The sequence below is a fragment of the Dinoponera quadriceps genome, unplaced genomic scaffold (assembly GCF_001313825.1).
Source record: "Dinoponera quadriceps isolate SergipeBrazil2010 unplaced genomic scaffold, ASM131382v1 scaffold777, whole genome shotgun sequence".
NCBI classification, from domain to species: Eukaryota; Metazoa; Arthropoda; class Insecta; order Hymenoptera; family Formicidae; genus Dinoponera; species Dinoponera quadriceps.
This window is the reverse complement of record NW_014555488.1, coordinates 732532-748215: the sequence shown is the minus strand read 5'-3', so window position 1 is coordinate 748215 and position 15684 is coordinate 732532. Positions and strand designations below refer to the sequence as shown.

The window sequence follows — 15684 nt, the reverse complement described above, 5'->3', positions numbered from 1 at the left end:
CGCCAATAAGTAGCGACAGCTTTAAGCCGATGCTAAGCCGATGACGTTCGAATTTCAGCGCGCCTTCGCCACCGCGCAAGATGGCCACGGCGGGAGTTCCGGTTCGTCGCGCGCTGATCGCGAGAGGATTTCGCGGGCGGCCGAGTTTATGGGTAATATTTCCCAAGATACTTTGGTGTGCCGGCACGGGGGGCTGGCGAAAATTCAATTCACCGCGATCTGGCGAGCGCGTCGCGTAGCGTCCCGTCACAGTAGGAATTTCCGTTGCGCCGCTCCGCCTGCACCTTTTCGCTCCTTTTCTTTCGCGGTTCGGCCGTGCGAAGATGGCGAGTGCCGTCGTGCGGGACGCGGAGTCGCGTGGACGCGGCGGCTCAGTTGTGTCACCCGGTGCGCGACGACGACGGCGACGACGTCCCTTCGGAATGCCGATCTGACGCGTCAGGACGATAAGACGAAACGCTTAGAAAGGGTTAGCCATGCGCATGGCTGCGTTACGCGACAATCGATACGATTTGCGCGGTAAAAATAACACACTGCCGCGCGTTAGTTAATAACGCGTCCCCGAGAACGGCCCTCTCTCGCTTCGTCGGCGCGATGGAGTCGCGCGCACGGACTGAGGCGCGACGCGCACCTCTTGTCGTCACCGTCAACGAGAAATGTTGTCTGTTCGCAGCCGCGACACCGTAGGGGATTATGTCGGCGCAGAGTGCGGATCTTCCAAGATGCATCACCAGCCAGGAGGAGGAAATGATCCTGCGCGACCCTGAGGTATTCCTCGGCTCGGGACGATGCTGTGTGACGATTTTGTTTCTGTGCGGCTATATGAAGCTTCGTTGACATTGTGCTGTCCCATCTAGAGACAGAGATAGTCTAACTTAATTGTTCAATAACTGTTCTCCGAGGCAAAGGGTTTCTTTTCTGTTTCTGAATCGAGGCTGCGCTGCAACTTGGTTCCTTTTCCCTTCAACGCCAAGTTATATATTTGTCTCACTCTAGTAGTAAAAAGTACAGTTCAGGAACAGAAAACAGATCTAGAGAATACAGCCTACTTGGATCAGTGCAGCCAGTTCAAGAATAGGAAACGAATGTAAAATTTGAGATGTACATTGTGAAGTAATTGTAATCGTTTCTCCTTTCATTCTGTTTGTCTGATAATTATTCTGCTTTTATTTTTCTGTGTTTCAACTGGTGTGATTCTGGTTTAGAACAATCCTGTGGACATACTGGAATGCTTGTCGGTGATGATCAATGAGGACAATGTCAACGACGCAGGACAGATACAGCAACTTATATTGGACGACCAATTGCTCGGTACAATGCTGATTACACTGCCTGATGGGAGTCAAGCTTTCGTTACGAATAACCTCAGTAATATTGGTTAGTAGCAGCTTGAACTTTGACATTATCTCATAAGTGTAATGTGAAGCAACCGTGGCTTCTTAAAGCAATTTCCGATTGGACGAAGATAGAGAGAGTTTTCTCTCGTTCATTCTATATATTGAATTACGGAATACATGGTAAAAAAAAAATTGTGCATTTACAGATCCAGACTTCAAAACACAAACATTGCAGACACTTGAAAACGGGAATACTATTTTACTACGAGGTTTATCGGACTTCAACGATGGCAAGGCTCTTCAGTTGGAGTTAGACCCAACTTCGTTCGTACAAACCGAGGTGGCCGCTGCGGACAACGCGGAGAACACCTATTCGCAGGTCGAATTTATCAACGGTGCGACGTACATGGTAACCGGCCATGTGAACGTCGGCGAGGGTTTGTGGGAGATCGAAGATGGGAAATTGAAGAAGAAAGATTCCAAGATTTTGATCGACAAGTTATCGGATGCAAAGATCAGGTATCCTTGTCCGAGAGAAGGTTGTTCCAAAGTCTACAGCACACCGCATCATCTCAAGGTGAGTTTTCGGGGTTAGAGTTAAGTCGGAATTACGAGACGCTGCAGAAACAGCCGCGTCTCCATCCGTGATTTTTCCTATCACACGGAGGTATACGTTATGAAACTTGACGGAACTGCCGAGCCTAATTTCCATTGTCGCAGGTTCATGAGCGTTCGCACACGGGTCAGCGGCCGTACAGATGCACCCACTCGAAGTGCAAGAAGAGCTTCTCGACAGGCTATAGCCTGAAGGCGCATTTGCGAACTCACACAGGCGAGAAACCGTACAAATGTTCCAACGAGGCGTGCAACAAGAGTTTCAAGACGTCGGGTGATCTGTTGAAACATGTACGGACCCACACGGGGGAGCGCCCTTTCATATGCCCGTTTCAAGGTTGCGGTCGATCCTTCACCACGAGTAACATCAGGAAGGTATGGGAAAGCAACGCGCGTACACGACAGTTTAAATATGATATATAAAATTATTTTTTGTTAAATATACAATATATGGGAGTAACTCGCTTTTCTTCACCTATTTAGAGACACTTTTTCTCGTCTTTTTCTTACTCGACTTGAGATCGACTTTAGGAAAAAACTTAATCGAAAGAAATCATGGTCAATAATTGGCTTCTTCAAAGACTTTCAAAATAGAAAATAATGATGACTCCAATGACACAATGTTCGTAAAGTGAAGAACTGTGGTTTTTTTAAGGTACTTTTGTCAAGTTTGTCAGGAAGACAATGGCCGTCAAAAGTACATCTGTTTTCTTTAAATTACGCCGTGGAATCGGTTGTCCGTGACGTACCCGCGTTTGTCCATTCATTATTTTTGTTTCGTCTGTCGAAGTTGTTTTGAATGTCGAAGTTCAAGCTTTTACTAACCAAGACAAAATGAATTATTAACAAGCCAAGAAAACAGATAATGGCTGTCATAAGTATATGTAGAACACACCTTGTTACTTTTTCAAGAATGAGACCCTCTTTTTTCACCATATTTGACAGCTAAACCGCTCCTATGCCTGAATATAATGAAATAATTTATTATAAGTGATATTAAAATATCACTTTAAATAAGACTACGTAATAAAAATTACATAATATATTTTTATATTCAATAAAATTATACATTGAGTAAAATATTAGATGAAATTATTTTAAATATGGAACATCGTGTATGTTAACGATAGATGTTACTTTATGTTCATCAGGTTCACGTGAGGACGCATACTGGCGAGCGGCCGTATAAATGCACGCAGCCGATGTGCGGCAAAGCGTTCGCCAGTGCGACGAATTACAAGAACCACATGCGCATTCACTCCGGCGAGAAGCCTTACATTTGCACCATAGAAAATTGCGGTAGAAGCTTTACCGAGTACTCTAGTCTGTATAAACATCATCTTGTGAGTATCTCTGCGTTGCGTTACCGTTAAAATTGCCGTCTCTCTGTCTAGGATCCACGTTCGGATTTCAAAGTAAAGACCAGAGAAGCGGCGACGGTCTCGACACGATGTGTGCTTGAACGTGTCGCGTGATTTTTAATCGCACTCCCAATTTTCAGGTACATACGCAACAACGACCGTTCGAGTGCACGCTGTGCTCCAGGAGATACCGGCAGAGCAGCACTCTGGTGATGCACAAGAGAACGGCACACGCATTTGTCGACAGCGACGACGGCGGCACGGATGCATTTTTCCCAGATGCTTTGGATATCTCTAGTCAGAATAGGAGCAAAGCCGCGAAAGAAACCGTGAGTGTACTCGGTGTAAACTCGGTTTAATAGCTGTTGCGCCATTGTGCTTGTATTGATACTGTCGATGTAATCCGGGTAACTTGATACTCGGGTGATACCCGCGTGTTTGGGTATCCGGGTATCCGGACGCCCGTATTCACGGATATTACCCTGACGGCCAGAAAATACGCAACGAGTAAGTATTCACGAGTGTACAATACATTTGTTGTGATTTGTTTGTACGTTAGAAAAATTCCATTTTATTCTTATGTTAGGAAAATCAATAATTTGTAACATCTGAAATTAATCGGACCTGGGTATCCGGCTAGTCGAAATTGACAGTACTACTTAGTAATATTTATCGTTATGCGTGTCACGCATCTCTGTGACTGATTTTGAATTGAATTTAGCACAAACTACCAAGCAAAGATGGGCAGGTCCAGATTTCTAAGATAGTCGACGATGCAAGCGATAAGGAGCCGCAGATTTTATTGGTTGGTGATCCTTCGCACATCGCTGCATTGCAGGTTCGCATGAGAATTTGATATCCGTACGGTAGAAGCGTATGTGCAATTATTTCTTATCGTGAGTTAAAAATTTAAGCTAAACAAAATGTCTCAGTTGAGATTTTGAATCGTAGAAAATCGATCTGGACGAGAATTTCGACGATCCTGGCATCGATACGTCCTTCGAAGAACTGAACATCAAGATCGAGGATATAGAATTCGGATGGAATTAATGCCAGAGAAGAAGAGGAAGGAGCTAATTGCACGACGTGGGAAAGTCTCGAGCATTGAGTGTTGGTGATCCACTCGTGAGAATGTACTTCTTAATACCCGAGCTCAAAATCAAATAAGTGAATTACGCGATGTAATCAATTGCACGTTGTCAAAACGGCTGATGTTCGCGACTGTGCGAGCAACTGGTAGCTCTAGTTAGGGGACGCGAGTGATTTAATTTCGATGCATCAGTTTCGTAAATTTACCGAGGAGAGCGCGTCGGCAATTTTGTAATAATCAGCGATGGTTATTGTACTACATATAGTACCTTCATTTAATAGTCATTAACATTAGGTAAGGATTGAACCTGACGTGGTTTCGGTGAACGTTGAATTTCCTGTGCGACAAGGACACGAGCTGAAGAGAAACACTCACAAGTGCGTGAACGCCCCGGAGTTTTCCGGAACCTTTCTAGTTCACAATTGCACCGCGAGCGACAAGTGTTATTTTTGCTACACATTTTTATTTGAAGAACACATTCTGACAGACAGAATGAGGAAGAGAGAGAGAGANGAGAGAGAGAGAGAGAGAGAGAGAGAGGGGGGGAGAGAGAGGGAGAGAGAGAGAGAGAGAGAGAGAGAGAGACTGCACTGTAATGCGAAAGGGAATATTGTAAGACGTAAATGTTGCGCTTCAATACTTCTCATATAATAAGTATCCGAAACTTCGAAGATATGTCGGATACGTCACCGAAATTGCATCGGTTTTAATCCAGGCGTAATATCGAGACAAGATTTTAGCGAAGTTTATCGAAGAGCTCAATGTTCAATATACTGTTGATTTCTTCTTAAACTGAAGGCAGTGCCTTACCTGAAAGTTTGTGAAAATGTGGAAGGAAATATATATATATATATATATATATATATATATATATATATGCATATATCTATATATTACATTTTGTCCATCTGTAGTTATCGAGTGTGTACGCGCGATATTTTCATGTATCATTCTGAACCTCTCGTTCACACAAACTTGCGCGTTAGGATAAGTGGTAATTGATAAAGCGCTGCATACCGTGATGTCACTTGCAGCTTGCAATATTGCGTCGTTGTGCAATTTTGTTTTATCTTTCGACTAAATGACTGAAGTGACGTTTATTTTTAATTTTGCCGGTAAAAGTTACACTGAAACGTGCGTGCAGTTAGGTCTTACTGTTGTTGTCTACGGACTGTAGCACTTGACTTCTTCTTTCTGACGGCCCGCGCCGGCTGCTTTTTTTTGCGTCGTCTTCGGTTATTTTCCTAAATCGCGGCGGGAAGTCTGAGAGAAAGTTATGTCCGCGCTGCCAAATGCCGCGATAAGCAGTATGTTAAATTTGCGATGTTCAAAGCCGAAGTGAACTGCGAGAAAGGCTAATGTGTTGCTTCCGTCGAATTGAGAAACGTTAAAATATCGTAACGCAGGTTACGTGATATATAAAGGGATATAATGCCGTGTAGGTAGTGAATCCGACGAAAGATACATTTCATCGTAATTGATATTAAAATGTAGCGAGACGATGCATTGTAAAAAGAAGAAAAAGAACGTAGAAGATTGGAAGACTTGTGATGACATACTTTGTAACAATAGATGGATACGATTATCGTTGTGATGCACAAATGTTCCACGAACGAAAGGGAAACATATGTATTGTGTTTTTGTAACATATCTTAATTTTTCGAATTAAATTGCTTTTTTCATTTTTAAATACCGTTACAACGTATATATTTTTGTAAAAAATTTTGGTAAGTAGTCGAGATACATGTAGTTACCTGATAGAAGTGAAAGATGTAACGCTATGGTCTAAAAATGTGGTCGGTGAAAAGGAGAAGAAAAGAAAAAAAACGAGAAATAAAAGCAAAGTTGGGAGAATCAAATGTCAATCAATTTTTTCCGGAGATTCTAAAGATAGTCCGTCACGCATTGGATCCGTCAGATAAATTTAACGTTTCTTGCCAATCGGATTCTCATGGCTAAAAGGGGTACGAGTATTGTCATTAGTGTTCGATCGCTAATTAAACGGATTGATTAGCACGTTCAAGCACGAGTCACGAGATATGGCGGGCGATATACGGCTTTACGATCGAGAAATAATTGGCTTCGGAAATTAAACGTAGAAATTTCGAAAAGTCAGATAACGAGAAACACATGTATGTGTATCTATTTTTAAAAATCTCAGTGCACTTTCCCCACCCCTTAAAAAATATTTTTTTGTTTCCAAAATAACAATAATTGTAAAATGTCAGAATTACAGAGTAGCTCACTGAGATTCTCTTAAATGAACATCTCAGTAAGCAAGAAACATTAAATCGATCTTTTAAAACATTGATCTCACGTGGATTTTATAAACATTTTGACATAATATCTTATAAATATTTCTAAGCCATTACTTGATAACGTAGTATTGTTAAATATTAAAAGCATAGTGTAGAAATATTATTTTCAATGTTTCGGTCGAGTATTATTAACGATGACGTACGTGACATTAAGAACACGTTTTAAGAGACTACATATTTGAGAACTTAAGAACTGCACATTTTAAAACGTTATATGTTACAGAATGTCATTGTAACAACGTCATGTTAATGATTTCTTGCTTACTGGCACGTATCTTTCCTCATTCTCTCGCATATTTATAGGGTACTTAGTACATCGCGTAGTTTCAACGAGAGAATAATAGGACTTCTTTTCGATCCTCCCACCATGCGAGCGATCTTTTGTGTAGTGCTGCTCCCGATTACGGATAGTCTCCATTCGGCCAAGTACTCGACCGCGCTGATACGTTCTAATCTCCGCAGGTAACGCTCGAAGCCTCAACGTCGCTACTACGAAATCACCGTTTTGGAATTTCGTCAATGTGCCCGTGAAAATTAACGCGCAAGTTTCGCGACACCGCCGGAAAATGCGGCTCGTCCTTTTGATACGCGCTTCAGCGATATGAGACAGGTGAGCCAATCAAGGAGCTGAGTAATTCGCTAAAAGAGCGGCGATATTCTACGGCCAATCGTCGTATTCGATGCGATGTCTAATGTGTGATTTTTGTAATTTCGATTCGCGTAGAGATTACGCGATAGACGAAATCGGCATTTGAAATCTCATTCGCTCGTCGTCAAATCTGAGATACACGTCGCGTCACATGTCGAATCGAAACGAAATAAAAATAACGTGACGTTTCACGTCTCGCAGGTAAAAAAAGAAAGAAAGGAGAAAAATACTGGAAGGGGAAAGTTAATTAAGTAACGCGACAAATTTTCGCGTGGCAACAACGTAAACGGCTGGAAAAATGTGAAAAATGTGGAAAAAGTCGTTGATAAGTCATATCGACATCAATCTCAGATGTTATCTCTCAGGTGGTAGAATACAGAAGAAAAAGATATGCTATAACTTAGTAATTGCAATCCCATGTACACGGCTCGATTGCTATTACGTTGTTACGATTACTACCGCTATCTCTTGGTGTTCACTACTGTCGCGCAATTTTTGATATATCGAACATGTGTGCGAATTGATTGATTTGGTTTGAAAAAGTGTGTCGTGATTATATATGGAAGGATCCTGCGATACATCAAAATTTTGTCATATCGCGCCTAAAAATAGGAAAAAGCGTGCGAACGCGATTTGGGCGATTTTGCACTGAGAGGAAAAAGAAATTGAATCTACAAAATCGGCGGTTAGCTTCGTTCAAAGAAATCTGAACGAATCGCACGTTAGCGCAGCCAACGTTGCGTTGATACGGTTGCTAACCGAATCGCAATCGTTAAACCAATTTTGATAACTCATAACAGCAATTGTATAATTTGTTCGGTAGATTAAACAAGCTGTACTTGAAACAATTTTATTCGCTTAAGGATGTATAAGTGCCGGATTTTCAACGGCGCATCAAGGGGGCCGCTCATAAATGTAATCATAAATTTAATATTTATCAAAATTACGTTCCTGTACATTTACTTTACTATTTATATAATAAATGTTGATTTGAAACGAAATTAAGGTAGACATATATACAATATTACAAATACGAAAATATTAGTATTTTTAATTTTCCTTGTCTACATATATTAGTTTTTAATACCATAGTAGTTTTTCGTCAAAATCTTATTTTTAGAAATATATTAAAAATATATTAAAAATGTAAATTAAAAATAGCATGCTAATTTTTTAAGGAATGCGTAAAAAATTGTCAATTTCAATTACAAATATCTCAGCTCTCGAATATTCAATCTTATTCTAATTGTACGAGCAATATGTTAGATAATATTTTAATGTATACGTGGTGCAAATTTCATCGAATTCTTATCAACTTATTTCACCTTACAACCTCCTTCGAAGTGGAGTAACTTTTGATGCATGCCCTGAATTATTGTTAAAAATTATTTTTAATGTACTTTATTTTTAATGTAACTTTTAAACGCAATGTAGATCAATTTGTAACTTTTTCATAATTTCTTCATTTCAACTCAATAAACAATACATTCTTAAGCAAAATTTTGCTGATTCTACCATTTTTTTCTCAGTATGAGAGCGGTCGCGTATTTTCGCGAGCCATCAATATTGTACTTTAGAATAATGCTCAACATTATCATGCGACACTACACAGATATTATATAATGAAGGTAATCTCTGCGTTGAGAGAATGCTAACATGTTCGAGAGCATTTTTTCCTCTTTTAAGTTCCAGTTATTAATCACAATTTGATCGGCGCGATAAGTACGGGGGTCCCACGTGACGAGCACTTCTCTTTCTATATTCTCTTTCCGTGGACTGTTACATTAATTACCGCATGTGTGTATTAGTATCGGCATATTTTAACCGCAGCGTAGATGACGTGTGCAGCGAATGGAAGATAATAACAGTTGTTAACGGCCGTTAACAGCCATAAAATTATTCGAGTTAAAAGGCGCTCGTAAAACGTTCTGTTTCCCCTACAAGTAATCATTTTAACCTGCGCATCACGAGGCGTGTCGTTCAAGCTCACGGGCCCCGAGAGAGATTTATAATTATTACTGAAGTGCCATGAGACCACGGTGGCAAAGTGCGTTGCGTTAAAATCACGAAAAGCGCGGCGGCGTGATGGAAGGAACAGGAGCGCAATTATGGATAACCTGACGGAAATATTTTACCGAAAATATCATGGAAAATCTCTCTCAATTTACTATCATTTCATCAATACTTTACTAAAGAATTACTTTAATTGACATTTCAGTAATTTTTCTTTAAAAAGTCACACGGTTTTTAGTTATATTCAATGAATTTTGCGGTCTAATATAGTATTTCAAGATTTTTTTATTACTTTTCAACAGTACACCTTATCTTTCCTTATATTTCACAATATTACATTGCACTTCATAAGGAAAATTATAATTTATTCTTATATATATTCAGTAATTTTTTACTTTCATTTTTTAATTTCGCTCTCAGCAAAATATTTTGATCAAGGTAGTTTGGGTGTGTTCGATAATACTCTGCGACCGAGGAAACTTCACTGAGAAATCCATTCAGTTGATCCATAATTAAATTCTTATTTCGATACGGGCAAACAAATATTTTAATTATAAGAATTATGAAAAAGTTGTCCGAACTAAATTTTTTTCATTTTCGTTTCAGGGAACTTTGATTCTTATAACCAACACATTTGCTAGCCCAAACAAGAATTTAATTTGAATCAATTAAATGTTCGGATTTTTTAATATAAGCTTATCGAGAAATAAAATAAGCTCAAGCCGAAGTTCTCGACTCATCGTCATGGGACGCGCACAGCAGCGGAAAAGCTGCGAATTGCACTTGAGGAAAGAATAACGCGATAAATTGGCCGCAATTTCTGTTCGTTTCGCGAATTGAGGAAATATCTGCACACGAAACGCGCGTATTCGCAAATTTATCTCGTCAATTAGAGGCGATGATCCGTACTAGCGTGATCGATCGTCAAGTTCGCCGAAGGTCCGCGACGACCGGCTGACGTTATTCTTTTGTCAACGAGAGACAAAGAGGCCCAGAGAGAGCGTTTCTCATTTAGTGATAAGCGACAATTATTAAATTCGTATACGTCGAATCTCTTTTGCAATCGTACGAGCTATTTCTTAAGATTCCTCGCACGCACATGTATGCGCGTTTTAAGTAATAGCTGAAAATGTATTAATCCACATGAAAGATCTGTGCGAGCGAATCGTTTAATGAACGATGTAAAATCGATGTTCTTGAGGTTCTCATTGGCTCGTTCTCTCTATTTATATTTCTATTTCTATTTATATTTCTTGCCTACAGGGTGAGACATTTAAACGAACCACCTCAATAATTCTGTCACTTTCAGTGACAGAAATAGATGCTTTAGAGGAAACTTGTTACGCACATCCTTGTTATACAATATCCTTATATTCTCGTACCAAGTCTCGCCGATCGGAGGACCTCTCCGGCGCGGGAAAGGCCCGAAATTCGTAAGGAGCCTTCGTTGCAAGGAGGCCCCGACCTCCACGCGGAATGTCAATTTTCTCGGGCGTGTGCGCGAACGAGCGGTGTCCACATCGAGCGTTATTAGCAAATAGAGATCGACGTGCGAGACGTTACGGCCGAAGCGTTCCTCGCGCGTCATAAATCATATTTATGGATGTATACGCAATAACGTAAGAAGATCAAGACAAATCGAGCACACGGGCTGCCGCTGTTGTCGCTACCGATGATCACCGGCGATCGACGTTTCTGCGTGTTTGCTTGGGAAACGCAGATCGTAGGTCACCAACACGTGCCCGCAATTAGTCAGCGGACAATCAGTGGAGAGCCTTGAACCTCGAATCTTCTTTGAGACCTTTTAACCACGTACAGACTCCACCCCGTGTTTCACCGATGAGACCGGCACGCTACATGCGTGCCGTTTCCGCGAACGAAGGAAATGTCCACACACGAGACGCGTTCGCAAATTAGTCTCATCAATTGGAGGCGATGATCCATACTAGCGTGATCGATCGAATTACACTGGACAAAAAAGTGCTCGGTATTTGTAACTGTAACCCCGTCACAGCGAAAGAATTGTAGTCGGGAGGACAACTGTTTCTCTAATACCTTGTCAGTGATAATAACCTTGCATGCATATTGCCGTTATTGTTTTCAGGATAAAAAAACTGTGCTGAGATAAAGAAATATTTAAAAATGAATAATAATTTCTGAAATTCTTGAAACTAAAAGTTTCAAGATTGGCGTATCTCCAGCTGTTAGTTAGCGTAAATATTTTACTTGATATAGAAATCCTGCAACTCTTAAGTAAACATGTCATTAGTACCCACCGAATGAATAGGTTTTATGTCTTAGATATTTTTCCTTTCAGTGCGGAAGAAAAGAAAAAATAGCAGCGGCAAAAAATAACCGCAATTTTAACGGCATTTCTCTCGGTGTAAGCTCGCCGAAGGTCCGTCACGGATCCTCCGCGACCCTCCCAGAGTTGCTCCTCGTCCTCGGAACTCGCGCGACGCGCAAATTTATGCGAATTCGCGCGCAATGCCGCGGACGCAACGCGCGTCGTTTCTCCGTGTCGTAAATCATCCTCGCGCGAAAATCGATCGCTTCGCATCGGTCGGCAGGATATATGGCGTTCACCGGTGGCGGACGAGCGCATTGCGTAACCACTGGAAACTCGACTCGTCGAGGGAGACTCGCTTACGGTAGCTCGAAAGTGCACGGAGACGGTTTCTTAGCCGTGGATCAACCGAGCAGGAAAGTTCACCGACTGTTTCGTTCGATGAACCGTCGAATCCGTTCCGTAACCTCCGGCCTGATTGATCGATCGAACAAACATACCCGGATCCTCGCAGATGCGACGACGTGTCTGCTGCGGAGTGCAGGAAGGTATTGCGCAGAAAAAAATTAGTCTTAAATCGAGAATAGATACGCCGGAAAAAATAAGCCTTAAAAATCAGATATCCTCATATACAAGCAAGAATATTATAATATTCTCCGGAGATTTTTTATCTTGAATTGAGGACAAGTAATATATTCCCATGAATACAAATTCGAAAAATCTTCCAAGATTATAATCTTCTCGTTACAGCAATTATTCATTCAATTATTCATTCAATTTGAATAAAAAGATTTGGGGAATACTATACTTGAATATTTTGCCGGCGAAATACTAATTTCTCTCCACGGATGTCGTGTTGGCTGCATAGAATTATTAATGCTTCTAATTCTTGCTTATATCCATACAGCGTACGATATCCGACGGACGTCCTGTGGGCATCTTTAGGAGATCCTTGGAGATTTTGCTGTATGAATGTGCGAGAATATCTATTCTTAATTTAAGATAAATTCTCCCGTGTACTTTCATCTACTAGCGAGAATACTGCAATCTTCTTAGAAGACTTCGTCTGGATTCGATTGAATTTGTATTGATGCAGAACTCGTGATTCGAGACGAAAAATCACCTGAGAACAATTATAATACCCTTGCTTAAACACGAGAATATCTATCATCGATTTGAGACTATTTTTACTCCGTGCATCCGTCAATGCTCGACGGCTCGTCGCAGAGCTTCTGTTTGACATTTCGACGCTCGTGACGTAGCTGTTAATTAAATCAAAAAGGAATCGACAGCGCGCGACATTCGAGCCGCGCCGCCGCTCTCCGCGCCCCCGCCCTCATCGATCATCATCGCGCGTGTTGGCCGGGCAAATCCGAAAGCACCGATCCGCAGCGATTTTCTGTTTGCAGAGCTCGGGCACCTGATACCGTCATCACCGGGGAGAACGACCGTCCGTGATCCGCGATGGCGGCCGGCCGACAGCAGCAGCAACACCTAGATCAGCACGCGGTATCTCGCGGCGTCGTCGCCGGCGAAAGAGACTCGTGACGAATCGACGATATCGATACCGGTGATAACATCGTCCTCGTGAGTCGCTTGTCACCACGCCATCGACGCGATTGCCGTCGGCAATCGTAAGGAAGCGCCGAAGGGAGGCGCGCAACGGGAGAGACTTAGTACGCTTGTGGCGAGCGAGCCGAGTGCAGGCCGGCTCGATCCGCGCGCAGGAGAGAGGGCGGCGATGAACAGGACCGGCAGGTGTTCCTGACGAAGGGATATATCATGATCACTTGACCGCCCGTCGAATCGCGGAATCGCTCCCACAGTCCGGATTGCCCGCCGCCACCGGGTTACCCGCAGCCCCCTCACGAGGCCGAGGATGTCCAAGAAACAATGGCTGGTCCTGCTGATGCTGTTCCTTACTTACCTGCTGTTGGGCGCATCCATCTTCTACCACATCGAGGGCCGCGAAGAGATCGAGAAGATCGAGAAGGCCAAGCTGGAACGTATTCAGATCAACGGTGAGACACGGCGAGCGTCGGGAGGCTCGGCGACGAGTAACTGCGGCACGGTCTCAGCTGTCTCGCATCAGGACCGCATTAAGATCGCATTAAGATCGTGCAAATCGTTAATCGGTCAATCAGCGAGGCCCCCGTAATTACCCCGGGGACGCCGACGAGATCGCGTTACCGCGCGGTATTCCGCGACTCGGGGTGTCCCCCGGTTCCGCAGAACCTCGTCTCTCTCATGGATTCTATCTTCGGAGTCGATCGCCCTCAGAAGACGCGGCGGGACTGGTTCCTCCTCGGCAAAGGAGCCCATAGCTTAAGTAAAAGATTTTGTGTTGAGAACGGCCCGCTGAAATTTGATGTTTCTTTGATGTTATCTTAACATGAGGAGTGTGTTCAATAGCACAAAAATACAATGTTAAATTAACATGTTCATTTTGTTAACATTTCTCACTTTTGAACATATTCATCTCGTCAAGATTTTCAGCGGGCCGTCTTTAACATAAAATTCTTTACTGTGCGCGAAGTGCGAACGAACGGCCTAATCGTGGAGTCCTCTCGTCCCAATAAACACCAACTAACAGTAACGTTACACACTAGTGTTATAATTTCTCGCTCAACATCGTAAGTGCAATATAACGTGCGTTGTACATAACGGTACAGTAAAAACACATTTTGTACCTGTGTTAAAATCGGTCCGTATTAACATTTTTTATTTTAAATTTTTAACATGTGTTCATTTCTCGCATAATATTTTTGTTATTCTTCAACATATTCGCATTGTGTTAAATTAATATGAAAACTTTTGCGGGCCGTTTTGGACATGTGAAATGTGTTAAATTTAACGCACAATTTTTTACCATAATTCACGTCGTCGAGTGGGAAATTATGATATTTTTGTGTATGTTACTGTTGGTTGGTGTTTGCTGGAGTTGAGATGTTTGAACAAATTGACAGATTATTCGAGGGTTCGAGTGAACGTTGAAAAGTGACAACTCAACGGCGGTCAACGGGTTTCCTCGGCCTTTCCGGCGAGGAGAAGCGAATTCCGGAGTGGAGGGGAACGCGTTTCGCACGTGTCACGCTTCGCTCATTGATATTCGCGATCGGTCGCGGTGATGAAATGAACTATGCGTCCTTATTTCTGAAATTGTTCCAATCGACGAGCCCCGTTGGTGTCGGCGGACATCAAGGAGAAAACTACATGCGAACGAACTTACGCATTATTTACATGCGCGTCATTGAACAGTCGCTGCATTTCGCGCCGCGTCGTGCCGCGCTCAGAGTGTCGATCTTCTCCATCGGAAACGTCGTATTCTCCATCAAAATTTGACATAGTAACTTCATTAACGTAACATTATACAGAGATACCAATTTAAAGAGCATGTTTTGCAATCTAAACTGAAGTAGACAATTTCCTGCAAATATGGATCCAATTCGAAACGGTTATCCATTGATAAATATTTAAAGCTTATAAACGACAGTACAATTTTTTGAGATATTTTTAATTAAAAATGGAAAATATAAAGAAAGAAAATATAAAGATTATAAGTTTAATACACGAAAGGAAAGCTAATAGCTCGAGCTGAATTAATACAGCGTATTAATAATGCGTGTGAACGAATAAAGAATAAACGTGATTTTCGTGCGGTTACTCAATTTATTTTAAATTGCACCGTAATGTTTAATGCATTAATACCGAAGAACGTCAATTTGCACAATTCATGTGATCTTNATATATTTAACGTTATTATATTTATCGTCGCGACATTGCTGCGTCGCTGGACACGTTAACATCTCCATCAATTCGACCTCGTATTTTCATTAACATACTAGATGTATATGCTATGAATAGTATATATAATAATACGCTGATAAAGAACATCTTTAATGGAAAGCTAATCGGGAGTTAAGGAGCGCCGTTAATTCACGTTAATCGAAAACACGTTTTTTTATTGCTCCGCATGACTCGCATGAGATATTTCTAGCCCTCTCCCCCGCCCCC

General features: G+C 41.9%; 2 protein-coding genes across 2 annotated transcripts in view; both read left to right on the top strand.

Moving 5' to 3' along the window:
- The first annotated feature begins 27 nt into the window (after window positions 1–27).
- LOC106744366 (zinc finger protein 143-like) lies at window positions 28–7332 on the top strand. The gene is made up of 9 exons (XM_014619062.1): window positions 28–152; window positions 674–768; window positions 1206–1377; window positions 1544–1914; window positions 2058–2327; window positions 3104–3295; window positions 3454–3642; window positions 4035–4151; window positions 4265–7332. Exons 2-9 carry the CDS (start codon window positions 694–696, stop codon window positions 4361–4363), a joined length of 1485 nt encoding a protein of 494 aa, XP_014474548.1. The 5' UTR covers window positions 28–152; window positions 674–693; the 3' UTR covers window positions 4364–7332.
- A 5911-nt stretch (window positions 7333–13243) lies between these two features.
- LOC106744361 (open rectifier potassium channel protein 1) overlaps window positions 13244–15684 on the top strand; it is a 12229-nt gene continuing 9788 nt past the window's right edge. The window contains exon 1 of the mRNA XM_014619046.1: window positions 13244–13691. Within this exon, the coding sequence (XP_014474532.1) occupies window positions 13550–13691 (142 nt within the window). The 5' untranslated portion in view covers window positions 13244–13549. The remainder of the gene's footprint in view (window positions 13692–15684) is intronic.

Bases quoted from the DNA above. Each gene is read 5' to 3' on its own strand.
- LOC106744366 (XM_014619062.1), top strand. From the start codon at position 694: ATGTCGGCGCAGAGTGCGGATCTTCCAAGATGCATCACCAGCCAGGAG. The intron at 1,378-1,543 runs GTTAGTAGCAGC...GTGCATTTACAG, and splicing joins GAATAACCTCAGTAATATTG to ATCCAGACTTCAAAACACAA. The intron at 1,915-2,057 runs GTGAGTTTTCGG...CCATTGTCGCAG, and splicing joins GCACACCGCATCATCTCAAG to GTTCATGAGCGTTCGCACAC.